Source organism: Marmota flaviventris, chromosome 10 (genome assembly GCF_047511675.1).
Source record: "Marmota flaviventris isolate mMarFla1 chromosome 10, mMarFla1.hap1, whole genome shotgun sequence".
Taxonomy (NCBI): domain Eukaryota; kingdom Metazoa; phylum Chordata; class Mammalia; order Rodentia; family Sciuridae; genus Marmota; species Marmota flaviventris.
Genome location: NC_092507.1, coordinates 103,965,883 through 103,993,861, shown reverse-complemented (window position 1 = coordinate 103,993,861; position 27,979 = coordinate 103,965,883). Strand labels below are relative to the sequence as shown.

Below are 27,979 nucleotides of genomic sequence, written 5' to 3'. Positions count from 1 at the left end.
AGTTGCAGCTACCGACTCCTCCCTGGGCGTCTTAAGATCCGCCCTCTCCTGTCCTCGTTTACCCGAGGAAAAACCACCTGACAAGCTGTAAGGTTTTAGGTGGTAGGACAGAAGATATCACAACTCTCAGACTTGGATACAGAATTTATATACACTATCACCATTTGTAGTCCCTTGAAAATCGTTCCTTTGAGTCTCCAGCTGCCCAGCTAAGAGGGACCCACAGCCAGACAACAAAGGCATACATATCTGTAATACAGAGATCTCAGGAAATGCCACGGTCTTAGTCTACCATTCTTTTGTTTTAAAGTCGATCTGTTAAGAAATAGTTTTCGTAGTGTTTTGTCTTTTTTTCTTAAAGGCTTTGAGTAGTAAAACAGATCAGTAAAGGAAGAAGAGAGTGAGCTCCACAGACAGTAATGGGTTTGTTTGGTTCTTTCAACATTTGTACTGTGCTTGTTATTTAGCAGCCTGTTTCCACAATTCTTGGTGCCTGGGCTCCTTCCTACTAAGGTACAAGGACATGTAAGAAACGTTGATCCCCATGGATTCTACAAATAACTATTCTTTAACTGTAAACAGGACGAAGTGGATGGGGCCCAGGGCATCTTACCATGTTATTACAACATTTCTTTTATTCGTGTTCTGAGTAGCAAACTCAGAACAAGATGGAAGAATTCTATTAAGTTATGACTTTGTCAGTATAATGGTTAATTTTTTCTATAGTGAGAGAAGGCAAATGTCTCTTTTGTGAGATAATGTTCTGAAATATTTTGGATATTTTAGAAGATCAGTATGATATAAATTCAGATCTAATTGATTACAAAACAAGCTGCAGAGCTAATTTGGCATCTGTAACAGGTGTATCAAGTGTTTAATGGTAGTTTGTATGCTCAGTGAAATGTTTTTCATTGTGTTTATCCTTTATTTTTCTATGTATTAACTAAATACACCATTTAGATGAGAGTAATTCACTATTACAGATTTTTATTTTAAAACACAAAAAGATATACATAAAAAAGAAAAAGTATTTGAGACAGTTATTTGAATTGAAGAATTTGAATCAGGACTTCTGTAAGTCAGGTGCAGAGAGCTCTTAGTTTGTTACTTCTCTTCCTAAGCTATTTTGCCTTTTTTGCTGATTTAACTAATTTAACCAGAAACACACTGGATCTTTCCCTCTAATTTGAAACACTGGTTCATATCTAACCAAAGTAATTAGGGAGTGGTTTTAAATTTCCTTTGTGAAAGTGTGTGTTTATCTTCTTATAGATTTGCAAAAGGTCTAGTGTAAATTATGACTTAAAAGTACAGTGGTTAAGTTGGGTACAGATAGCATACACCTGTAATCCCAGCGGCTCCGGAGGCTGAGACAGGAGTTCAAAGCCAGCCTCAACAAGGGCAAAGTGCTAAGCAACTCAGTGAGACCCTATCTCTACATGAAATACAAAATAGGGCTGGGGATGTGGCTCAGTAGTCGAGTGCCCCTACCAGTTCAATCTCTGGTATTAAGAAAAAAAAAAAAAAGAAAGGAAAAGTACTTAAAGGTCTTTTGAGTATTAAGAAACAAAACAAAAACTCAGTGGTTAAAGAAAAATCGAAACAACAGTGACAACAAAAACTCAGTGGTAGAGTGCTCCTGGGTTCAATTCGTAATTTGCCCCCCCCCCCCCCCCCGCAAAAAAAGCTTGTTTTCTTATTTAGATTTCATATGTGTACTAGTGATTAAATACGCTAAAATATGCTTTGAATTCTTTTATTATTTTTTTTTTTTTTGGTATTGGGGATCTAACCCAGGAACATTTTACATGGTTTTTTATTATATTTATTTATATCCCCAACTCTTTTTATTATATTTATTTTGAGACGTGGTATCATTAAGTTGCTTAGGTTGACCTGAAACTCGTGATCCTCCTTTCTTAGCCTCCTGAGTCACTGGGATCACAGGCAAGCGTCACCATGCCTGGCTAAGTATGAGTCATTCTTAAAAGCATTTTAGGTTTTGTTTTGTTTTTAGTACTAAGGATTGTACCTAGGGCCTTGTACATGCTAAGCCTTATTTTGAGTTTTTTTCTTTTTTAACTAATGAACAGTATGAAATCCTAGCTTTATATGTGAGAATGTATTTTTTTAAAATATGTGATAGGATGGGAATTTATAGTGGTGATTTAAAAAACTACAACTTCTTCAAATGAATTTCATACTATATATTAAAACAGTTTCTGACTTAGATGGTTGGGTTAGGATTTTTCAACTTTACAATGGTGCCCATAAGGATTTAGTAGAAATTTTGAATTTTGATCTTTGCCTCGGTTAAGAGTATGCTTTTTTCAATGCTGGGCACCAACAGGGAGCTGGTCTCCTATTAAGGCAATCAGTCTAGAGGATAAACAACCAATACTCCATAGTGTACTGTGTTGCTAAGCTATGGTCTAGTCAAATCACATGTATTATGGACTTAACAATATTTTCAATTTATAGTGAGTTCTTTAGGACACAACCTCATTGTAAATCAGGAGTATCTGTACTCCATATGTCCCTCCACTCAAAGACACCTGCATATTTGTAACTTAAGTACTTAAATTTGTGTGTGTGTGTGTGTGTGTGTGTGTGTTTGTGTGTTTAACTTTTATGTTTTTTCTTTTAACAGTGACAGGATTTTTAAATTCATTGACACCCAAATTCTATGTGGCACTTACAGGGACATCTTCTTTGATATCAGGACTAATATTTGTAAGTACTTTTTATTTTTTCCATTCATGTTTTGGTATGTAGCTAAAGATCTTTTATATGGTTATAATAATTGCAAGTACTTACATATCAACATTTCAAAAATGTGTTTGGTACCTAGTAACTTAAAGTTACCTAGTCAAACAGGTTTGGAGATTGACAGTATTTATTGCATATTAAAGACATTTGTACTGTAGTCAGGAAGTGTTGGGATGGGTTACAAATTTAATGTCTAAAGGACCCAGATTAGTAATAAAAAATGAATGTAATCAGCAGAGTGTAAGAAATTCCTTATTTACTTTGAGGACTGGGAACTTGCAAAGTGCATATTCCTTCTAAAAGGAACTGAAGATAATTGTTGTCATGTAGACTTATGACTAGTACATCTTCTGGTTTTATAAATGATTTTAAGAGAAACTGGATATACAGACTTTATATAAAATCTTTCGATATTTTAATATTAACAACTTAAGTAGACTAAAATTTATGTGTCTAGAATTCAGCCTATAGTTTTTACAATCCCCAGGTTTTTATCTGTAAATGGGAAAATAATGGTATTCACGGGATTATGAGAACTAAATGAGATGAATATATAAAACTTGTAACCATGGTAGTTGACTCAATAAGTATTTAATGAATTTTGGCTATTATTCTGGGAAGTGCCCTAGTTAGAAACCTGTTTTACTTTGATTCAACTTTTCCTTTAACAAGGTATCATTTTTTAATTTAAAAATATATGTTTAAATTTTATAATATCCATTGAATCTAGTGTTTTCTAATATACATTTTGGAAAACTACTGCTACAGATAAAAATCTTTTAAGTATTATGTCATGTGTGGCCCATGGATTTTTGTATTCTTTTTCTTATCTGTAGGTGGTGCTCTCCAGCTTTAGTAGAAATAATATCATTTGTATTGGACTTAAAAATAGGGACTGACACTATTTTTCAAAAGTAAATGTTAGACAAAAAAGGAATTTTTCTCTTGGTTCAGAAAAATTTGAATTCAGGAGAAAAAATATATGGTAATATAAGTCACAATTTATTGGTTGATAAGATCCACTCATAGTTAAAGCATATTTCGTCATATTCTAGCATATTTAGTTAATAGAATACATGTGAAATCTAAAATAAGAAAATAAGCTATCTTTTCTTTTTTGGTGGTATTAAGGTAGTATCGAACCTATGGGCTGAGCTATATCCCCAGCTCTTTTTATTTTTTATTTTTAGACAGGGTCACTCTAATTGCTGAGATTGGCCTCAAACTTAGGATCCTTCTAAGTCATTGGATTACAGGCATGTGCCACCATGCCTAGCAGAAATAAACTGTCTTTAAATGGCTGATATGGGGAAAAAGCATTGATTTCGGAACAGGATCTGATTTTGAGTATCAACTAGCTGATAACTCTGGGCAAGTCACACAAACTATAAAATTTCTCATTCCTTCATATTTAAAAGAGGGGATATCTTATATATTTAATTCATAGAAATATGATGTCTAAAACCATTTAAAAAATTTGTTGTTACTCTTTTTGAAATAGGAAATTCAAGTAACATTTTAAAGACTAAACTATGTCATTACCCTTGCAGTATTGATAGTTTTTTAAATTATTAATATTAGCAAAGGTTGTTGTGTATATAATTTCTCTTACTATCTGGACTTACATATACACATACATTTACATGTATACATACATTTACATGTACACTGAGATATATTTGGGAAGCCATTTAATGTAATGGTTAGAAGCTCTGAAGTAAGACAGACCTGAATAAGAAACTCACTTCTGCTTACTTCCCAGTGGTGGTAACTAGAGCTAGTTGTTTGAATTTGGAATTTGTGTCCTCATTTCTATAATTAGTTATTATGAGAATTAAATGACATAATGTATTATAAAGGACTTGGTAAAATGCTTGGCTCATGGAAAGCTTTTGATAAATGTTAACAATTATTATTATCATTGTTTATTTGTGTTAAAAAGTTGATCTAAAAGTTCAGAAAACTTCGAATTCATATTTATTCATAAAAATGCTATAGTGAAGAACAGTTTATTTTTGTTCCCCTTGTGATTTTAGTTCTTGATGGCATTTATCCAATTTTTAAATCCAAGATTTATCCAACATAAATCTTGTCTTTTCTGTCACATAAACAGTTTCTGCTTGTGTAATTTCTTCTGATTGTTTCTTCTTTAAGTTTCATCCCACATCTTAGTAAAATATATGGTATAAGCCAAACCATGACCACATTTGGTGGGAATTAACTCCTTGTTAACTAGTAAGAGTAAGCAGAAAGGAAAGCCATTTTAGGTTGAGCATAAAACATTAGTGGCATAATAGAAAAAAAAAGGAGCAATTTGATTTTCTAGCACTTTCCTTTAAATATTGTAGCATTTAGTCAGTGGGCTACAATATAGTACAAAACAACTGCATAGTTTAGGCACACAAGTAGCTGCTTTATTATTTACTAAGGCAAAAATCAACATTCCTAGAGATTTGAACACTGGTGTGTGTGTGTGTGTGTGTGAGAGAGAGAGAGAGAGAGAGAGAGAGAGATACTCTGTGGTCAGTAATTTTAAAAAAAATTATAATCTTTTAGGCATTTGTAGATGTGTTTGTTTATTCTTTAAATGAGGTAATATGTTTCTCCATTACATTTAGCAGGAGAATAGTCTATCTGTTAACTTTTTTGAAGGGGGTTTGCTGAGGATTGAACCCAGAGTAGTCAAGCCTTGAGCCACAATTCTAGCCCTTTTTATTTTTTATTTTGGGACAGGGTCTCACTGAGTTGCTTAGGGTCTAAGTTGCTGAGGCTGGCTTTGAACTTACTATCCTCCTGCTTCATCCTCTTGAGCTGCTGGGATTAAAGCCTTTTTTATTTGAGATAGGGTCTTGCTAAGTTGCTGAGGCTGACCTTGAACTTGTGATCCTCTTGCCTCATCCTCCTGAATCAATGGAATTATAAGCATGTACCACCACACCTAGCTGTTGTTTAACTCTCTTTTTTTTAAATATGTTTAGTTGTAGATGGACACAATCCCTCTATTTATTTATTTACTTATTTTTATGTGGTACTGAGGTTCAAACCTAGTGCCTCACACTTATTAGGCAAGCGCTCTACCACTGAGCCACAACCCAGCCCCTGTTGGTTACCTTTTTAAGGGACATGATCCATAAATTACAGGAGGAAGATATTGAAGTAACTTTATATTTGAAACATATAAAACTAGTTGTTCAACTGAAAGCCCCTGATTTATTAATGTAACAAATATGTAGAGAGCCTTTTATATACAGACATCCCTTCTAGATGTTGAGTATACCATGGTAAGCAGACAGATTCTGGCCTCTTGGAATTTGGTCTAGAAGGTGATTATTGATATTGATTCATTTGACAATTTTTATTGAGTGCCCACTGAGTGTCACTGTTTCAAGGCACTGGGCTTATAGCAGTGCATAAAACAAAGAAAAAAATCTTTGTCCTCATAGAGCACACATTATACTATGGGGATATTTAATAAAAGATAAAGAAGTAAAATAAATAGCATGTTCTTACTCTTTTTTTTTTTCTTGCATGTTCTTATTCTCAGTGATAAGTGGTAAGGGGAAAAAATGAAGCAGAAAAGGGCATATAAAATGTGGGAAGAAAGTTGAAATTTTAACTAGGTTAGCAAGGAAAAGCCTCACTGAATGGTTGTTTTGTTCCCCACCCCCCTTTTTTTGTTTGCTTGCTTGTTTTTTGTTTTAGTAAAGACCTGAGGGCAGTGAGGAAGGGCTGTATGAAAAAAAAAAAAAAAAGTCTGCTTAGAGGCTTGAGGAATAGCACAATCATTGTAAGTGAAAAGATTACTATGAAAGGAAAATAAGATCTAGTGGAAGCACAACTACCTATTCTATTTTGTGGAATCAGGAACTAAGTTCCCTGAGAAATTGTAATTTAAGATGAAACACAAAGAACCAGACATAGGGAGTTGTGGAGGTTGGAATATCCAAATATGAAAACGTCTACTAATTCATAGAGAGCTTCTTTTGGTTGGTTCCTTTTTTTTTTTTGGTACTAGGCATTGAACCCCGGGTGCTGAGCTACATTCTCAGTCCTTTTATTTATGTATTTTGAGACAGAGTCTTGCTAAGTTGTTGAGGGCCTCAATATCTGAGACTGGCCTGGCCTTGAGCTTGCCATCCTCCTACCTCAGTCTCCCAAGTCACTGAGATTATAGGCATACAACAGCATGCATAGCAAACAGTTAAATAATTTATAAATTAAACGTTTATTGTTCTTAATGTTTTATTGCAATGTTTTGCCTAAGCTTGTTAAAATGGAGCTCAAGTAATAAGAGTTCTAATGCATTCTGCTGTTATATATAAATTTAAAATAAATAAATAAATAAAAACTTTAAAAAAAAACTATAAAAATGGTATTTTACTTTCATATGGCATGTGCTTTTGGGGAAATCTTAGGTTTGTTTTCTTGAGGGAGGGGGAGTAAATGCATTTAAAATGTTGAATTGAACAGGAACATCTTGAGAGAATGTTTTAATTTGAGCTTATATATCTGCTGATCAGTTCTATTTTAAGTAAAAGATGTTTTTTCTTTGTCATAGATTTTTGAATGGTGGTACTTCCATAAGCATGGCACATCTTTTATTGAGCAAGTATCTATAAGCCATTTGCGACCACTGATGGGAGGAACAGAAAGCAGCATTTCAGAGTCAGGTCCTTCTTCAAGCAACAGCCAAAGTGAAACAAGCAGACAGAATTTATCGGGTAACTAGTTTTTTAATATGTTTTCACAGCTGAATAGTTAAGACTGAATTTGGCTTTGGGAGATAGAAAAACAACTGTGTGCTGAGAATGTTTATATGACTCTGGTAAATTCATATGTTGAAACCTAATCATCAATGTGATAATGTTAGGAGATGGGACCTTTGAGAGGTTATCATATCCTGAGGGTGGGATCCTCATGAATGGTATTATGAAGGAGACTGTAGAGAGCCATTTGCCCTTACCACCTTGTGAGGACAAAGCGTAACCAGAAGGTGAATCCTCACCAGATGCTACTAAGTTTGCCAGCACCTAGATCATGAATTTCCCAACCTCCAAAAATGTGAGACATGAATTTCTGTTGTTTATAAGCTATATAGTTTATGGTATTTTGTTACAGCCAACCAAATAGACTAAAATAAAGAGAACTTTATCTTTCATGTAAATAAAGGTGATCCATGGCTAGTGGGGAGAGCAGTGATCATCAGAAATCAGATCCCTTCAATTTTGTTAGTCTGCCATCTTCAAATGCAATTTTTACTTTGTGGTCCAATGTACTTTCTCTGGCTTTAGTCATCATATCCATGAAGCATTCAGCAGGAAGGAGAAAAGGCCAGGAGATGGACACTATTTCCCTCATCCATCTCATGGCAGGCAAGGATACTTCCCAGAAGCATTATATATTATTTCCACTTACTTTATACTCATCAGACCTTTGTTAAATGGCCACCACTAGTCATAAGGGAGACGAGAAATTATAATCTTTTTCTTGGTGTGTACATACACAGCAAATAATCAGGGGATATTATTATTTGCCAAATGAGAAATCTAGGAATTTACCATCTCTACCAAGAGAGCAAAGTGAGAAAAATACTTTTTCTCTTCAGTTTTCTTACAGAGGCATCAAAGTTTAGTTCCTCATGTTTGAATAGTTCATTGTCATACTTGAATTGTGGATAGTTCCTCTCTATGTGTCCAGTAATGGAAATCAAGTATTATTAATGATATGTAATTAGGAAAGTAAAGTTTTCAAAGCCAAATAAAAATGATATTTTTGGATTATTCTCATTTGGTATAATAATAATGATAATTTTAAGAAATGAATTAATTCTCTAAAATTCCTGTAATGTCTCATTTGTTCAATAAACCCAGTCACTAGTTATGTCAGTTTAGTAGAAAATACCGAGTACAGATCCTGGCATTTTTTAAGATTTGGTCAGGTGAAGACCAAGATGAGTAGAGGTGGGGTTGGTAGCCATTTGGGAGTTCAGGAAGGAATAATGATGATTTTTTTAACTGTCTCTTTTCTCTCCTTTCATAAAATAATCCTAAGAGCAGTGTAGATTAAAATGAATATGATATATATATATATATATAGATCTGTCCCAAAAAAGCTCAAAGTTCAGTATATGAATAATTATAGCAATAATACACAATGTGATTTTATTCTTTATTGTAAGACTGACCAAATCATTCAAAATGATAATGAAGATAACCTTAAAAACATTCCAAGTTGGTAGGAGATATAGACTTACAAATAAGTTGACAGCAAAAGATTATGGTTGGCTGCTTTTATCAGGTATGTATATAATACTGTAGTGACAGAAAAAAGGAGTAGTCAGTTAGTGTTCAGTTAGTTTTAGCGCCACAAAATGTTTTACAGAGAACAGGTTTGAATTGGACCTCAAAAATGAGTCAAAGTCTCTCAGGGTAACTTCCTTTCATTCTATACTATTATTATCTTCCATAGACATATATACTGGGAGAAGCAATTTTAAATGTCTACTCACAAGTTTTAAGTTCCAGAGCCACATTTCTGACTCTTGCTAGACATCTCCACTTTTGATGATCCTAAGCACCCTGAACCTACTCTGTTCAAAATGAAACTAATTACCTTCTTCTAGTAGTTTTCCTTTCATAATCTCACAATCTATTAATGATATCTAACTTCTATACTAGAAATCTTTATTTGTTTATATCTCTTTTATTCCCCTTTTATTCTCCAAACAATTGACCCTCAAATTATATTGATTTACCCTCAAAAATTATCTTTGCTCCATCCTACCTTCTTTGATTTCAACATTTGCTATACCGTATTCAGGCATTTGATATCTCTTTCTGAGGCTATTGCTACAGTGTCCTAAACGATTTTTCTTCCTCTAATACTTCTAGTACATTCTCTCCATTTACTGTATTAAAAAATGGTTCTAAAACTTATTGGACTTAGGAATTTTAACACAAATTACTGAACATCTTAAGTAGCTTGTACTTTTTTATTGTATTCATCATTATTGTCAGACTAGAAATTAAGCATAAATTTCAAAAATTATTAATTTTAAAAAGTGACAATAAAGCCATTACATATTTCTATAGACTGCGTTATGTTCTCAAAATTCATACGTTGAAACTCCAACTTCCAATGTAATAGTATTTGGAGATAGGACTTTTAGGAAGTAATTAAGATTAAATAAGGTCATAAGGGTGGATTCTTAATCTGATAAGATTGTCAGCCTTACAAGATAGGATGGTGTCCACCACACAAGAGCAGAGCAAGAATGCTACTGTCTGCAAGCTAGGAAGAGAATCATCACCAGAATCCAACCATACTAGCATCTTGGTCTTGGACTTCTGCCTCCAGATTATGAGAAAATCAATTTCTGTTGTTTAAGCTACCTAGTATATGATATTTTGTTATGGCATCCTGAATTGAATTGATATTTTGGTACTAAGAAGTATGGTACCACTGTAACAAATACATCAATATGTATAAGTGACTTTGGAACTGGGTAATGGGCAGAGGCTAGAAGGGTTTTTAGGTGAATGTCCAGAAATATGGACATTCAGGGCAATTCTGGTGATATCTTAGAAGAAATTGAGGAACATGTTATTGGAAACCAGAAGAAAAGTGATTCTTGTTATAGAGTAGAAAAGAATTAGACTGAACTGTGTTTAGCATTTTATGAAAGGTAAAATTTGACACTGTGAAATTGGATATTTAGCTGAGAATATTTCTAAACAACGTATGGATGGAGTAGCTCATTTCCTCCTGAAACGTAAAAGAGGAGAGATTAATTCAAGAAGGAATTCCTAAGCAAAAATGAAGCAGAACCAGAACTTGATGATTTGGAAAATTCTCAGCCTGTCTATATTGTCAAAAATGAGAAAACTTATTCTGAAAAGTACTCCAAGGACATGACTGAACAGCCTTTTGAGATAATATGTCCAGCTCATGGACTTGACTTGATCGTTCAACTATCAGCAGAATTCAGGAATAGAAGTGGATTTATTCCAGAAAGGCATTGACAGTTTGTACTAATGGAGACAAAACAAAACCAAATAAAGGACGATATTAGACTGTTTGGATTCTGCAGGACTGTACCGTAAAACTACATAGCTGCAAGATACAGCCTTCAAAAAAGACCAACCCCTAAAGGGGTTGTTTAAGCCACATAATTTATGGTGTTTTAGTATGGAAGTCCAAGCTAACTAATGTACATGTTATGAAAATTAATTATATTTCCCCAAACAAGAAAAAGCTTAGTCAGGAGACTAGCATTGTTTTACGTTTGTTCAAATCTCTTTAATGTCTACCTTAATATAGAACAGCTTATTTTCATATGTTTCTGCACTGTCTGTTGTGATGTTTTAATTAAAGCATATGAGGAAAATCTAGGCTTGCACAGGTACGTAGTTGGAAAGGGGGAGAATATTTTAATAGATGTTTCAGAAAATTGTGGATATTCTTTTTTTGGGTACTACATCAAAACTCGCTGAAGGGTGCTTTCTAAAATTGTAGTTTAATATGGAATTTGAACATTGCATTCTCTGTTAAAATCTGTTCATTTTGAATGGATCGTTTTCCCATAGTTTTAAAATATCATATTTGTTATTTGGAAAATCCTTTTTCTCTGTGTTATGCTTATTTTAAATGTTAAAACATTTTATTGCATAACATAAGAAAAATCACATTTGTTAATATCACTACTAAATCTTACAAAAAAGTCTTTAGTATCGTGAAATTACCAAACTCACAGTTGGAGATACAGATTTTTCAAACTTTTAACGTTACTTGAAAAATTTTATCTTTCGCAGCCAATACTGTTAGTTTTCTTCCTTGAGGTTGACATCTTCACTTTTTCATTTTTAAGAAAATGTCTTTTAGGTACCCATTTGAATAATCACCAATTTGTCTTCTTGTGGATTTTTCAACTAAAAGTATTATATGACAAAAGTGACCAGTTCAACTTACAAAATAATTGATTTTATCATAGCTGATATAAAGTTTAAAAAGTTGCCTTGGGTCCCCAGCACTGAAAAGAGAAGGTTGGGGAGGGGAAGGAAGGAAATAAATTTGCCAGTGGGGATGCTTCTCAGTGTTAAGATTACTTGCCTAGCAGGCATGAGGCCCTGGGTTCATAGCACCAGGGAGAAAAAAATTGCCTTGTTTATACTACAGTGATTTGGGGCGAAGAATTCAATGACTGTTAGTACAATTTGGCATCACTGCCTTGACTCATGCTAAAGTATAATGGTTTGCCAGGTGCCACATGCCTAGCAGCTCAGGAGGCTGAGACAGGAGGATTGTGAGTTCAAGGCTAGCCTCAGTACATAGATACAAAAATTCTTAATAAAATAATGGCAAATTGCATACAAAAACATATTGAAAAGGTAGTGCACCATGATCAAGTGGGGTTCATCCCAGGGATGCAAGGTTGGTTCAACATACAGAAATCAAAAAAAGTAGTTCATCACATAAATAGACTTAAAAGAATCACATGATTATTTCAACAGATGCGGAAAAAGTATTTGACAAAATACAGCATCCATTCAAGCTGAAAACACTGGAATAACTAGGGATAGTAGGAACATACCTCAACATCGTAAAAGCTGTATACATTAAACCCAAGGCCAACATCATTTTAAATGGAAAAAAATTGAAAGCATTCTTTCTAAAAACTGGCAAAAGACAAGGATGCCCTCTTTCACCACTTTGATTCAACATAGTCCTTGATACTTTAGCCAGATTAATTAGATGAAAGAAATTAAAGGGATACAAATAGTAAAAGAAGAACTGAAATTATCCCTATTTGCCCATGACATGACTCTATATTTACAAGACCCAAATAATTCCACCAGAAAACTTTTAGAACTCATAAATTAATTAAGCAAAGTAACAGGAAATAGAATTAACAACCATAAGTCAATTGTGTTCCTATACCTCAGCAATGGGTCAACTGGAAGGGAAATTAGGAAAACTATCCCATTCATAATAGCCTTAAAAAATAAAATATTGGGGAATCAATCTAAGAGGTGAAAGACCTCTGCAATGAAAACTATAGAACACTAAAGAAAGGAATTGAAGAAGACCTTAAAAAATGGAAAGATCTCCCATGTTCTTGGATAGGCAAGATTAATATTGTCAAAATGGCCAAACTACCAAAAGCACTATACAGATTTAATGCAATTCCAATTAAAATTCCAACAATGTTCTTCATAGAAATAGAAAAATCAGTCATGAAATTCATTTGGAAAAGTAAGAGGCCCAGAATAGACAAAGCAATCCTCAGAGAGAAAAGGGAAGCAGGTGGCATCACAACACCAATACTACAGAGCTATAGTAACAAAAACGGCATAGTATTGGCACCAAAACAGACATGAAAACCAGTGGTATAGCATAGAAGACACAGAGACAAACCCACATAAATACGGTTATCTCATACTAGTCAAAAGCACCATGAACAAACATTAGAGAAAAGGTAGCCTATTAAACAAATGATGCTGGGAAAACTGGAAATTCATATGTAGCAAAATGAAGTTAAACTCCTATCTCTCACCCAGCACAAAACTCCAAGTGAATCAAGGACCTAGGCATTAGAACAGAGACCCTGAGCCTACTAGAAGGAAAAGTAGGCCCAAATCTCCATCATGTCAGCTTAGGAACTGAATTCCTCAACAAGACTCCCTAAAGTGCAAGAAATAAAATCAAGAATCAATAAATGGGATGGTGTCAAACTAAAAATATTTTTCACAGCACAGGAAACAATAAAAAATGTGAACAGAAGCTTACAGAATGGGAGAAAATCTTTGCCACCTACACCTTATACAGAGTAGAACTCAAAAAACTTAACACCAAAAAAAAAAAAACAAAACAAATAACCCAATCAATAAATGGGCAAAGGAATTGAACAGACATTTCATAGAAGAAATATGATCAGTCTACAAATATGTGAAAAAATGTTCAATATCTCTAGCAATTAGAGAAATTCAAATTAAAACTACACTGAGATTTCATCTCATTCCTGTCAGAATGGCGATTATCAGTCAGAATACAAGTAACAATAAATGTTGGTGAGGATGTGGGGAGAAAGTTACACCTATACATTTGCTGGTGGGACTGCAAATTGATGAAACCACTCTGGAAAGCAGTCTGGAGATTCCTCAGAAAACTTGGAGTGGAACCACCATTTGACGCAGCTATCCCACTCCTTGGTTTATACTCAAAGGACTTAAAATCAGCTTACTATAGTGACATGGCCACATCAGTGTTCACAGCAGCTTAATTCATAATGGCTAAACTATGGAGGTGTCCTTCAACAGATGAATGGATAAAGAAAATGTGGTACATATATACACAACGGACTGTTACTCAGCCATAAAGGAGGAGGAAATTATGGCACATGCCAGTAAATGGATGGTACTGGAGACTATCATGCTAAGTGAAATAAGCCAATCTCAGAAAACCAAAAGCTGAATGTTCTGATATGCAGAACATTAACAGGGGTGGAGGGAAGAATAGAAGTTCATTGAATTTTAGACAAAGGGGAATGAAGGGAAGGGAGGGGAGATGGAAATAGAAAAGACAGTAGAATGAATTGGAGGGGGAATGGAAATAGAAAAGACAGTAGAATGAAAGACATAACTTTCCTATGTTCATTAAATGTATGACCAATGTAATGCCACATTATGTACAACCACAAAAATGGGATGTCTACTCTAGTTATGTATAGTATGTCCAAATATATTCTGCTGTCATGTATAACTAAAAAGAACAAATAAAAATTTTTTTTTTTTTTTTTTTAAAAACCAGCGTCAGAAACTTAGCAAGAACCTAAGTAACTCAACGAGACTCTCTTTCTAAATAAAATATAAAAAAGGGCTGGAGATATGGCTCATGGTTAAGAGCCCCTGGGTTCAATTCCCAGTACCAAAATAAAAAAAAGTGTAGTGGTTATACCCACATTAACTTGATACTATTAGTTAAATTGTGCAACAGGATGGTAAGATAAATGAGTTGCCTAGGGCACAAAATTTAAAGATGCCCTCATTCTCAGGGTCGTATAACTGAGTCCACGTCAACACAAAGGCAAATCATGTCTCAGAATTTACTATGAAAACAGTTACTTTGCATTTCCATGAATCATACTTTAAGAACTGCTTTGATATTTGTTGTTATTCTGCTTATAATCCTTTGATAGCTTCTCACTGACTCAAGATTATATCTAGACTTTTTTTCCCACAATTCAATAAAGTTTTATTTTCCCTTTTTTCCTCTCTACTAGACCCTAATTTATTTTTTATTAATTTTAAAAATTTAGATATGACAGTGGAATGTGTTACAATTCAAATTACACATATAGAGCACAATATTGTTCATATCTCTGGTCATATACAAAGTACATTCACACCAATTCGTGTCTTCATGCATGTACTTTGGATAATAATGTCCATCACATTCCACCATCATTTCTAACCCCGTGCCCTCTCCCCTCCCCTCCCCTCCCCTCCCCTCCCTCAACCCTATCTAGAGTTTGTCTATTTCTCCCATGCTTCCTTTCCCTACCCCACTATGAATCAGCCTCCTTATATCAGAGAAAACATTCAGCATTTGTTTTTTTGGGATTGGCTAACTTCACTTAGCATTATCTTCTCTAACTCCATCCATTTACCTGCAAATGCCATGATTTTATTCTCTCATTGCTGAGTAATATTCCATTGTGTGTCTATGTCACATTTTTTTTTAATCCATTCATCTATTGAAGGGCATCTAGGTTGGTTCCACAGTTTAGCCATTGTGAATCGTGCTGCTATAAACATTGATGTGGCCGTGTCCCTGTAGTATGCTGTTTTTAAGTCTTTTGGGTATAGACCAAAGAGAGGGATAGGTAGGTCAAATGGTGGTTCCATTCCCAGTTTTCTAAGAAATCTTCATACTGCTTTCCATATTGGCTGCACCAATTTGCAGTCCCACCAGTAGTGTAGGAGTGTACCTTTTCCCCCACATCCTCGCCCACACTTAATGGTATTTGTGTTCATAATAGCTGCCATTCTGACTGGAGTGAGATGAAATCTTAAGAGTGATTTTGATTTGCATTTCTCTAATTGCTAGCAATGCTGAACATTTTTTTCATATATTTGTTGATTGATTTTATATCATCTTCAGACTCTTTAAAATGGAATATAAGTTCCTTCGTCAATTTCCTTCAGTCTACCTTTATTTCAGCTCTTCCTCCTACACCCTACCGTCTGCTCTAGCCTAAACATGATGTACAGTTTTATGGTAATTCCTCTGCTTTGAATGTGGCAATCTTCGACTCATCTTTTATGATTCAATGATTCAGCTTCAGTTCAAATGTCACCTCCTCCCTAAAACCTTCGCTGATTCCTCCAGAGAAAAATTCACTTTCCTTTTTTTTTTTTTTTTGGTTGGAATAAAACAGGTCTCAACTATAGCACTTGTCATACAGTTTAGGTGATGGTTCATAATACTGTATTTAATTCAGTTAAACAAGTCAGTTCCAGATACTGTGGTAGGCTTCACAAACATAAAAGTGAGCTAAGATATCATATTTGAGAGGGGAAATTAAAATCCAAACAGATAATCAATCACATTTTAAATGGTAACTGACATAACTGAATTATGAACCAAACACTATGGAGACAGAAATAAGGAATGACTAGATTTAATTCTATGCTTCTTGAGAGCCAAGGTGATTAATGGTTTATTTGTCTTTGTATCATCTGTGGCTAGTTCTGTGCTTAGAATAACTGGGTAGACAGTGAATGTTGATTAAATGAAGATTTGACTGCATTTGTTTGAACTCTTTTTTTTCCCCATGTTTTTCAGAATGCAAGGTATGGAGAAACCCTTTAAATCTTTTCAGAGGAGCAGAATATAGAAGGTACTACATTTTGCTTTCATTATAAGTAGAGTGAAAGTACTATGGAAACATTTGTTTTTATAAATATATCACAGTTTCTTCCAGTTGGAGATGTTGATATATATAATAAGGTAAAAAGATTAGCTCAAGTTTTTGTGGCAGCATCTTGACTATGTATTAGAAGCAATGCTTTAAATCATGTTTGTGATATGTAATAAGTCCCTTAGTTTATGTTAGAAAGCCTTTTTTAAAGAATTCTTGAGGTTAAAAAAAATTGTAGGTGTCAGCAAACTCCTATGCATATGTGCTCAATTTCAAGATTTCAAGATTCACTAGAAAACTTCAATCTGAATGTGAATATGAGCTCATATTTGAGCAACGGTACAGGATTTTTTTATTGATTTTATATTACCGTCTCCTCTCTACACTACTGTGTTCATTTTTCTTCCAGTTTTATTGTGAATGAAAAAGCATCTCTAGAAACTTCCAACTATTGATATTTGACTTTCATTTTTTAAAAATATGTATTTTCTAGTTTTAGGTGGATGCAATATCTTTATTTTTATTTTTATGTGTGCTGAGGATCAAACCCAGTGCATGCTAGGTGAGCACTCTACCACTGAGCCACAATCCCAGCCCTGACTTTCATTTTTATTTTGAGTAGGACTTTGTTTTACCTGGAGGTAGACTGGAGCATGTTGTTTAACTCACTGTACAACCCTACTCTGTGCAAAATGATGGAGATACAAAAATGCTTAAACAATAACCCTTCTTTGTGAGTACTTGATAGTGTAAGATAGAGGCATCCTGGAAAGTGAAAACTAGGCTTTTATGGGAGATGTCTTTAACCTGTATTAAGGGATTCTGTAAGAGGTCCTTGAACCTTCTACACTGTTTATTAAGTTATTGCCACAGTTCCTTGTTATATTATACAGATTCTACTTCATGAAGATTTTAAAGAGAAATTTCTTAGTACCAGAAATATGCTTCTTTTGAATGATTAATTCAAAAAAGTCTGAATTGGTTGATAATCATTTTGTAGTTCTAGAAAGTTTAAAGCCATACTGTAATCAATTCTTAGTAAATGCACTGAACTTTATGGTTAATTTCATTTTAGGTTCCATTTGTGTCCCAATTATTATTTTTCCTCTATTGAATCTTTTTAATTTACTTTCAATGTAGGTTATATTATACTTTGTATTTCATCTGCCTCCAATCATTTTAGGAATAATATGGATTACTAATTATTTTTAAATTTTTATTATCTTTTATGGTGCTAATGACCAAACCCAGGGCCTCATACATGCAAGATGAAGTGCTCTACCACTGAGCTATACCTCCAGCTCAGTATTTTCTTACTTTGAGAATGCGTAGCAAAACTTTGATAGATTAACAAGAATTTGGTTTTCCTTTTTTCTTCATGACAATTTTTTTATAAACTAAAATTTTAGGGCTAGAGTTGTAGCTCAGTGGTAGAGTGCTTTCTTCGAATGTGTGAGGCCCTGGGTTCGATCCTCAGCGTCTCACATAAATAAATAAAAGATCCTTTGACAACTAAAATATATCTGCTTACAGATATAGATATCTGTTTAGGGGGAAAAAAAAGCTAAAATTTTAGCAAGGCTATTTATTTATTTATTTTTGTGCTGGGGATTGAACCCAGGAAACTTACACACCGAGTCACATCCCCAGTCCTTTTTACTTTTTATTTTGACATACAGTCTCACTAAGTTTCATAGGGTCTTGTTAAGTGGCTGAGGCTGCCCTCAAACTTGTGATGCTCCCTTCTCAGCCTCTTAAATTGCTGGGATTACAGGCATGAGCCACCATACCCAGCTATTGTTTAATGGTATAAAATAACTTAAGAACTTTGATCATGTATAAATAACATTTAAAATGTTCTTTTCTGGTACTCAGTTTTTCTGTTTGTAAAATATATGCATATTCATTGTACAAAATTAAAAATACATAGATGCATAAAAATGAAAGTAAAAATCACTTTTCCACCACTAAGTGTTAATTGCTATTAGTATTTTAGAATATCTCCATCCAGTCTCTCTTTTATATGCACATATAGAAACAAAACTTTAACACCATACTCAAAGATATACATCCTACTTTTTTTCCAATATAACATTATGTGAATTTCCTACAAAATTTCTTGATAACATGGATTTCTTTAAAAATGTGATTTTTATGGTTGTATTTTTTCTATTGTATGCATGCATATACCTTACTTTACCCATAGTCTCTCCCATCTGGGTTACTGAGATTATTTTTCCACTGTTAGCATTAAATTGGTATATTATAAGTATGTAGCCACATCTATGATTATTTCCTCAGGGTTTATTTGTAGCACAGGGATTACTGAATAATAGGGTATAAACAGGTTTTTTTTCTTCCCTTGATTTTTGAAAATCATTACTATGTAAATTTAAAATTTTTTTTAAAGGAGAGAAAATGTTTAATGGAATTCCACCTAGATGTAACTTTTTAAAGACTTTTGATAGATATTACCCAATTGATTTCTGAGAAGAGAAATGTATTCTAATTTGCATTTATTCCCATAACATACATATGCATATTCCACTTCATCCTTGATAACACATCTTCATCAGTTTGATAGGTGAAGAGTAAAACTTAATTTTAATTCACTATTTGTTTATTACTAATGAGATTTGACATTTAAAAATGTATTTACTAGCCTGGTGTGGTGGTGCATGTCTGTAATCCCATCTTCTTGAGGGGCAGAGGAAGGAGAATCACAAGTTTGAGGACCTTAACAACTTAACAAGAACAATCTCAAAATAAAAAGATCTTGGGAAGTATCTCAGTGGTAGAGTACCCCTGGGTTCAATCTCCGGTTTGGAAAATAAAAAGAGTATTTACTAGACAGTTTATTGTAGGATTGGGTGGGATGAAAGTTTATAATTTTACTTTAGTGAAATATGGAAAAAAAGTTTCTCTCTCTCTCTCTCTCTTTCTTTTTATGGTATTGGGTACTGGTAATTGAACCCAGGAGCACTCTACCACTGAGATACTTACCCAGTCAGTTTTTTTTTTTTTTTTTTTTTAATTTTAAGAGAGGGTCTTGCTGAGTTGCCCAGGCTGTCATCAAACTTGTGATCCTCCTGTCTCAGCCTCCCGAGTTGTAGAGATGGTAGGTGTGCACCACTGTGCCCTGCTCTGTCTATACACTGAAAGCCCTACACCATCTTGATATTGAGTAGAAATTCATCTCCTTTCTTTTAGCTTCTATGGAGTTTTACTTGTAATATTTAATTTTTATTCATTGAGAATTTATTCAAATATATTTAATGAGGTGTATATCTAACATTGTTTTATTCCTTCAAATCCAGTATTCAGAGCATTGTGTATTGAATAATTTATTCTTTTGATTTCCTTTTTGATGTTTTATTATCATATTCTTAATTAGTTTTTGTAGATTATCTCACTCATTTTGCTAAGTATAATAAATTTTAAAAATATCCTGAAATAGAATATAGAACTTGTAGTCCTCTATCTTTGGAATTTAAATAGTGTATGTTGTAGCAGACAGATGCTCTCTCATGTCTAATTTAAATATTTTCTTGTGTTTTGGTTAAGATACACTTGGGTGACTGGAAAAGAGCCACTTACATACTATGACATGAACTTGTCAGCTCAGGACCATCAGACCTTTTTCACCTGTGACTCAGACTTTTTACGTCCTTCAGACACAGGTACGTCATATCTATTCATGGTGCAAACAGTGACTGTGAAAATTATTTGAAAAGTTCTTTAGAGTTATTTATTATAATATCCAGAGTTATTTGGGTTGAAGTTATTTGCATTATTGACAAGAAACTCAGATTAAATAATATTAACAGACATATTAACTCAAATTATATTAAATAATATAGTATTTGCAGTATGCCAGGCAGTGTGCTAGCTGATAGGGATCAAAGATGAAAGTATATTCCTTGCTCTCCAAGTTTCATACACTATTAAGGAAGACACATATGAAAGCCCTGGTTTAAGTAATTTGTAGAAATGTACTAATTTAATTTTCCCACTTTATGAGAGGTACTAGTATCAGTTTAGTTTTAAAAATAAAAGAACTGGTTCTGGGGATGAAGCTTACTGCTGAAGTGTTTGTCTAGCATGCATAAGACCATTGATTTGATCTCTAGCACTGCAAATAAATAAATAAAACAAAGGAACTAAGGCAAAGAGAGATCAAGTAGTATGCCCTAATCACACAGCTAATACATAAGGATAGGTTTCAAACTCCAGTTTGGCTTTTAACCACTATAATACTACTACTTCCACTTAACCACATTGATAGGTAGTTTGAAAAAGCCAGTTTCTTAGCACTGAATTGAGTTCATTGTCATGTATCGTCGTTGGATTAAATATATTAAGGATAGATGGTAGCAGGAATTTAAGGATCTTTGATATGGTTTCATAAAATATTTAATTTCAAATAGAGGTTAAAAAAGAATTGCTTTATGTTTATAAGTTTAATGTTATTATTAGCAAAAGTATGTTTTAGAAATAGGAGTAGAGTGTAAATATTATGAGTTAATTTTAAGGATTGAAGTGAGTCTGGAAATTAGCCCTCTCATAGTCAGAATTGCAAACATCAGTAGACTTTCCAAACAGCCTCTCTGACTGTCCACTAAAACTGTAGTCTTAAAACATTTCTACACTAAAACTATAGTCTTAAAACATTCACTATCTCCAAAAAGAATTTAAAAATTATGTATGCCACCCCCAACCAGTGCGGGCAGCTGAACTAAGATCACTCGTGTGAATTTGCAGGGACATAAAATAAAAACACAGACATGATTTACCTTTATACAAGCTTTAGGATGGCTTCCCCATCTTTCATCCTCAGGCTCCCCAAAAGGGAAAGCAAGAGAAAGTCATGAGAGGCTGATGAGAGAGAGGGAACACGTTTGGAAGTCACCTTTTGTTGGGGAGGACTCCTGTTCTTAGAAAGTTCTATTCATAAAAAGGCAGAAGGGGCAGGAGTATAAGGGAACAGGTGAGTGTAACTCAACCCTAGGGACATGCCCCACAAAGATGACCGTCTTGCTATCCGAGTGGTTGGCCAGAGCCTGAGGCATCAGGTCTGGAAGGCATGGTCCTTCTGTGTGGCTCCCCACATATGTGTCCTTTTACTTTTTTTTTTTTTTTCTGGTACTGGGGATTGAACCCAGGGGTGCTTTACCACTAAGCTGTGTCCGCAGCCCTTTTTATTTTTTGAGACAAGGTCTCACTGAGTTGCTTAGGGCCCTGTTAAATTGCTGAGGCTGGCCTCAAACTTGTGATCCTTCCTCAGCCCAGTCAGTGGGATTACAGGCATTCGCCATTGCGTCTAACTCAATCTTTTTAAAATTAACATTACAAGGTAAAATAATGACAAAGAATGTAATTTTTGACATATTGCAAAATTTTGTAGACATTAAAAAAGTAAAATTAATATGCCTTATTTTAAATATACATCATGGAGTCAGTTTATTTTTATGTGTGTGTGTGTGTGTGTGTGTGTGTTTTCTGGGATTGAACCTAGGACACATGCTACGTACTCTACTACTAAGCTACATATATTGCCCCAGATCCTGGAATCAAAAAATTTGATACCCACCTTATCTATTGAAAACTACATGATTAAACGTTTTCTAACAGTAACAAGCTTTTGTAAGTCCTTTTTCTTCTTAATGCATATCTATTTTACGTACTTTATAATTGTATTATAATTAATGCTTAAGTCTTTTATCATAAGCAGACTTTTCTACAATAAACAAGTATACTTTTTTAATGTAAATTTGGTCTGGGTTCTAAATAATGTGATATATTTTAATCAAAGTTTTGTCAAGTCCTTACAGATATATAACTTAGATCTTTAAACTTTGAAATATGTCCTCCATGAAACCTAATTGGATGCATGTCTTCATTTTTCAATCCTATTAACGAAACCAGACGCTTTCTGGTAGTGAAGTCTGTGACTTCATTTTTCAGTTCAAGTAAACATATTAGCGTGCATCTTCCATAATAATGTTCTCTTCTGAATTCAAATTCCAAGATGGAAAGATAGATAAATCTTGGAGCTTGGACTAGACCAAATTCCCAGAAAGCCAATGATATATATTAATAGTTTTATATTCAAAAGACAAATGTGTATGTATATGGGATGTGGCAAATTTCCCTGACTTATCATCTTTAGTAATCATTAAATGAGTTGATTTTGTTCTCATCTTATCAATTTGTTTATCTAAGGCAGAGAACAAGTATATTCTTGGGGCTAGGGTTGTGGCTCAGTGGTAGAGCACTTGCATAGCACATGTGAGTCACTGGGTTAGATCCTCAGCACCATATAAAAATAATAAGTAAAATAAAGCTATTATGTCCATCTGTAACTAAAACAACAACAACAGAAACCCATATTCTCAAGGGACAGCCAGCAATGTTTTTTGAATTATATGTTTTAATTTTCAACATTTAAAAATAAAGATGCTGGTCACAATGGCATGTACCAGTAGTCCCAGCTCTTGGGAGGGTGAGGTAGAAGAATCCTGTAAAGCCAGGAATTAAGGGCCATCCTGGACAACAGAGAGATTCTATTAAAAAAATAAATAAAAAGCAAAATTCACATTAAAATCTGATTTACACTTTTTGGAAAGTATGGGAAAAGTGGATCTACATTTCCACTTGGCAGTAATAAGCTAGAAATGAATTGTGGCTATTCTCTTCAGACAGTAAATGTGGTTTTAGTTCATTGTCATGTTTCCTACCTGGCCTCTGTAGACATTTACATATGTGATCCCTGTCCTAGGGATAACTGCTGGTCTCTTTTGTGCTTATTAGAATGTCAAAATATTTGGCTTAAAAATAGATAAATTTGAATGAATTACTAAAAGCTTTAATTAATTTTTTAAAGCATATCATGAGGTCTTAAAGAGAACATTTGAATACTAAGTCAACATTTTGCTTTAAATTATTCCTGATCCTTATTTTAGAAAAAAAAATGCACATTTTTTTTCCTTCCTCTACTTCCCTTTTCCCCTTAGAGTTAGGACTGACTTGGGTTATGAAGAATAATCTTGAAAGGCCAGATAGAGCATTTGAAAACAGAAAAATTACTTAAAAGTAGATGAGATAACCTCAATAGAAAAATTTAAAAAAAACCAAAAATGAGATTGTTTTCACATATTAGCAAAGATTGATAAGGCAGGTTGAATATTCCTTATAAGAAATACTTGAGACCATAAATATTTGGATTTCAGATTTTTAAAAATTTTTGAATATTTCCAAATATATAAGGAGATACGTTGGGAATGGGACTCAAGTCCTAACATAAAATTCACTTATATTTCATGTACACTTTATACACTTAGCTTGAAGGTAATTTCATACAGTATTTTTAGTGTACTTGTGTTTTGACTGCAAGAACATGAGGTCACATGTGGAATTGCCCACCTGAGGTTAATGTTCTTTATTTTGGAGTATTTCAGATTTGGGATTTTTGGATTGGGGATGCTCAACTTTTGTAGTTGGTTGTTAAGGAAGTATGGAAATTATCATTCTCCTATAAAGTGAGAGTATAAATTAATATGATATTGTTGAGAGGAATTTGGAGACATATGTCCGTCCAGAACCTTTTATTTCTAGAAAGGAAATATTTGATCAGCTATGCAAAGATAGACACTGAAAGATTGTTATCACAGTTCTTTGTTAGCAAAGTATTGGATATAACTTAGTTGTCCATCAAAAGGGAATTGGTTAAAGAAATTGATATGTACTTAATATACCTGAATATCAAGTAACTCTTTAAAATGTTGGTAAAGATTTAGTATTAAAATTTGACTTGTAAACATCATATAACTTATAGAAAAGAGCCCTATCATCAGAAATAGCAAATCTAATATTATGCTCTATTTTTATGTAATATTTTAGAGTTTCAACAGAATAATGTTCTTTACTTAGAATCAAATGGATGCTGCCTTGCATCAATTTGTCAAGTTCAGGAAGCATTAGCTGCAGCTAGCTGGTGACATGTTTGATATGAGAAAAGAATTTTTTGTTACACAAGTGGAATATATTGTCTCCTTTTCTAAGCCAACACTAATATTTTCTTTCCAAGGGAAAAATCAAACATTTTCCACATTATTCTTTCTGGACAGAGGTGGGTTTTGTTCCAAAATCAACACTCATAGGTTCCTTGTTTTTCTTGTCAAACTTAAACTAAGCCAGATATCTTCATTTTGTTTGTTTGTTCTTTTAATTTTTAAGAAATGTTACTTAGTGTAATATCTTTATTTTAGTATAGTGAATGGTAGCAAAACTAATATGATTATCCCAGAGAAATTCTAGCTTAGGCTTTTGTTGAATTCTGCTAAAGGTGACATACTCCAGAGATGTATTATATTCTAAATTAATTCTTCCCTCTGCTTTTCATGCAAAATGCGAATCCACACATTCTTCTTAGAGTGAATCATTGATTAGACAGACTCTGTTTTAAGTTTTTGTATATTTATAGCAGTTCCATAGAATCTTTAGAAAATGATAAAAACAGAACTGGAATATTTCATGTTGATTATAATCTAATATCACTCAAACTGAATTTTAACGTTCATTTAGATATATCAATATTCACATATAATAAACAATGAAATTAAACTTGTTAAGTACCTTATATGTTGTTATTCAAATAAATCAGAGAAAGATTATTTTATTACACTTAAACCTTCTATGTTTAATGTAAATTTCTCATAAAGTTAATGTGAATTAGAAACTCAACTTCTTGTTTTATATATTTAAAAACATATTATTTAAAGCTTTATTTACTCTCCTTGTTCATTCTTCATATATTTTACATAAAGTTATTTATGTTTACCATCTCATCCACTTTTGAAATATTTTTCCTACAGTTATGCAGAAGGCATGGAGGGAAAGAAATCCTCCAGCTCGAATCAAAGCAGCCTATCAAGCTTTAGAATTAAACAATGAGTAAGTTTGAATTATATGGAAAATAAGTTTGTTTTAAAGGAAACTCAGGCAAATGATTTTATATTTCCTTTTGTCTGTTTCTAAGACCCTTGGAGTCATTATACTATTATACATTATACTATTATAGTTCCCTCTTCCTAAAGATAAAATTTGCAGTATTCACTGACATCTCTATTTTGTTTCTGAAATTTAAAACTTATATATGATTTTGAATAGAAATTATGTTAGAATTTTTTTTAAATGGAGAATGTGATAATACTATAAGGGTATTAAAATGCTTATGCCAGTGTTTTAATTTTGTTTTTCATTTAAATCATTAATTCAGAACATTCATTCAGTACTGAGAATGTCAGTTGCTAATGGGCTTAAAGGCATAAGAAGAGGATTCAAAATAAGTAAAAACATAACTCTGTCAAAATCCCTCCCTAAGTTAACAACATTTATTTATTTATTTTAATTTATTATGTATATATTTTTGACAGTAGAGGATTGAACTCAGGGATGCTCTACCACTGAGATTCATCCCCAGCCCTTTTTATTTTGAGACAGATCCAAGTTGCTGACACTGGCTTCAAACACATAATCCTCCTGACTCAGCCTCGTTGGGATTACAGTTGTGCATCACTGCACTAAGCTAATAGAAATTAATCTAATACATACTAAATAAATGCCAAGAGTAAAAATATAGTCCTATTTGGGGTCACTCAAGGAATGTTTTCCCAAAGTCGTGCAAAAATGGTAGAGTAGTGAACTCCAAAAACAGTGAATAAACTCACAATCAAAATAATAAAAAAGTTTACAGCAATCTAGTGAATGTTAAATCAAAGGTGAAAATACCTATCGTCTTTAATATACCCTGGCCCGATCATCTACTCTCTAGCTCAGTGTTAACCTTGAAGACAGTAGTGCACATTGTAAGTATAGATCCATATCATTTTATCAAAGAACAGTGGTTGTTTTAACCTGTGTGGTGGCTCCATGAAAGACCAACTGAAAGGACTTGCCTTTATTTGAGTTAACTTGAACATTTCTCAGAACTGAATTAACTACATAGGGCACGTTTGTTGAAAACATTTAAAGGTAACTGCATTAGTCACTATTGTCTGAGGCAAGGGATAACAGCTGGGGCTAAAAACAGACAAGCTAGAAAGCTTATGAGGAAAGGCTGGAGAATGATACACTTTGGGGAATTAAGGCTCTGAAGAGCTCCCACATATACCTGGGAATCTCAAAGCCTTATGCTTGGTCAGAGTTGAACATGTGCTTAGAAAAGACTTGAAAATGGTCTGGGGTTGTGGCTCAGTGGTAGAGTGCTTGCCTAGCATGTGTGAGGAACTGGGTTCGATTTTCAGCACCACATATAAATAAATGAATAAAATAAAGGTCCATCAATAACTAAAATATATTTATATATGTGTGTGTGTGTGTGTGTGTGTATATATATATATATATATATATATATATATATATAAATTTTTAGAAAAAGAAAATAGTTGAAAAGGCCCTGAGCTCTCATGTCTGGCTAACCTTTAGGTTGTGTGAAAGCAAGAAGTAAAGACTAAGGCAGAGTTGAAAGATGCCTGGTATGCGTGTGCACATACAACATACACACAGCCCATCTGCAAAAACTCTGTTTTTTGTGGGATTTTTTTGAGTTTCAGTGTTTAAGGAAATCTCTGCCGAATCATTAACTTACTACTAAGCTAACAGAGCTCACACTTCATTTGCCCCACATGACTAAGAATGTGAATTTTATAAACTTGGTTCAGGGAAGTCATTAAACAAGCGACTACAACAAACAGCAATGACAGATGGAGTACAAAACAATCTTATTTCCAGAGTTTTTAGAATATAATAATCAGGGTTTCCCATTTTCAATGAAACATTATAAAGAAAACAAACAAACAAACAAAAAAATATATATATATGGGCAAAGCATAGGAAAGAAAAGAAATTTATAGAAACTGCACCTAAAGAAGCCTAGACTTGGGACTTAATAGACTTTAAATAAATTATTTTAAATGTGTTCAAAGAGCTAATGAAAACCATAAGAATGATGTATTGCCATTACATAATATAAATAAAGAGGAAGAGATAATAAAAAGAATCTAACTGGAAATTCTCAAATTGAAAATTCTGCTGGGAACAAAAAAATAGTAGTGAGTTCAGTAGTAGATTTAAGCATACAGAAGAATCAATTAACTTTTGTTATTTCAATTGATATTATCTAAGGAGCAAGAAAAAATAAATTGAAATAACAAAAGTTAATAAAGAAATAAAGAAAATGAAGTCTCTAAGAGAGACCTGTGGGACAATGTCAAACATACTAGTTTATACATA

The 27,979-nt window shown here is 33.5% G+C and overlaps 1 protein-coding gene across 17 annotated transcripts in view; it reads left to right on the top strand.

The window, feature by feature from the left end:
• St7l (suppression of tumorigenicity 7 like) overlaps positions 1-27,979 on the top strand; it is a 180,073-nt gene that overhangs the window by 1,244 nt on the left and 150,850 nt on the right. For 14 of the 17 annotated variants that reach the window (XM_071618198.1, XM_071618196.1, XM_071618204.1 and 11 more), the window contains exons 2-6: positions 2,651-2,733; positions 7,328-7,490; positions 16,612-16,666; positions 20,252-20,367; positions 25,561-25,639. In XM_071618198.1, the coding sequence (XP_071474299.1) occupies positions 2,651-2,733; positions 7,328-7,490; positions 16,612-16,666; positions 20,252-20,367; positions 25,561-25,639 (496 nt within the window). Of the gene's footprint in view, positions 1-361; positions 514-1,709; positions 1,972-2,650; positions 2,734-7,327; positions 7,491-16,611; positions 16,667-20,251; positions 20,368-25,560; positions 25,640-27,979 lie in introns of those variants that run through there. The other 3 variants (XM_071618200.1, XM_071618203.1, XM_071618201.1) reach the window with 3 other exon arrangements.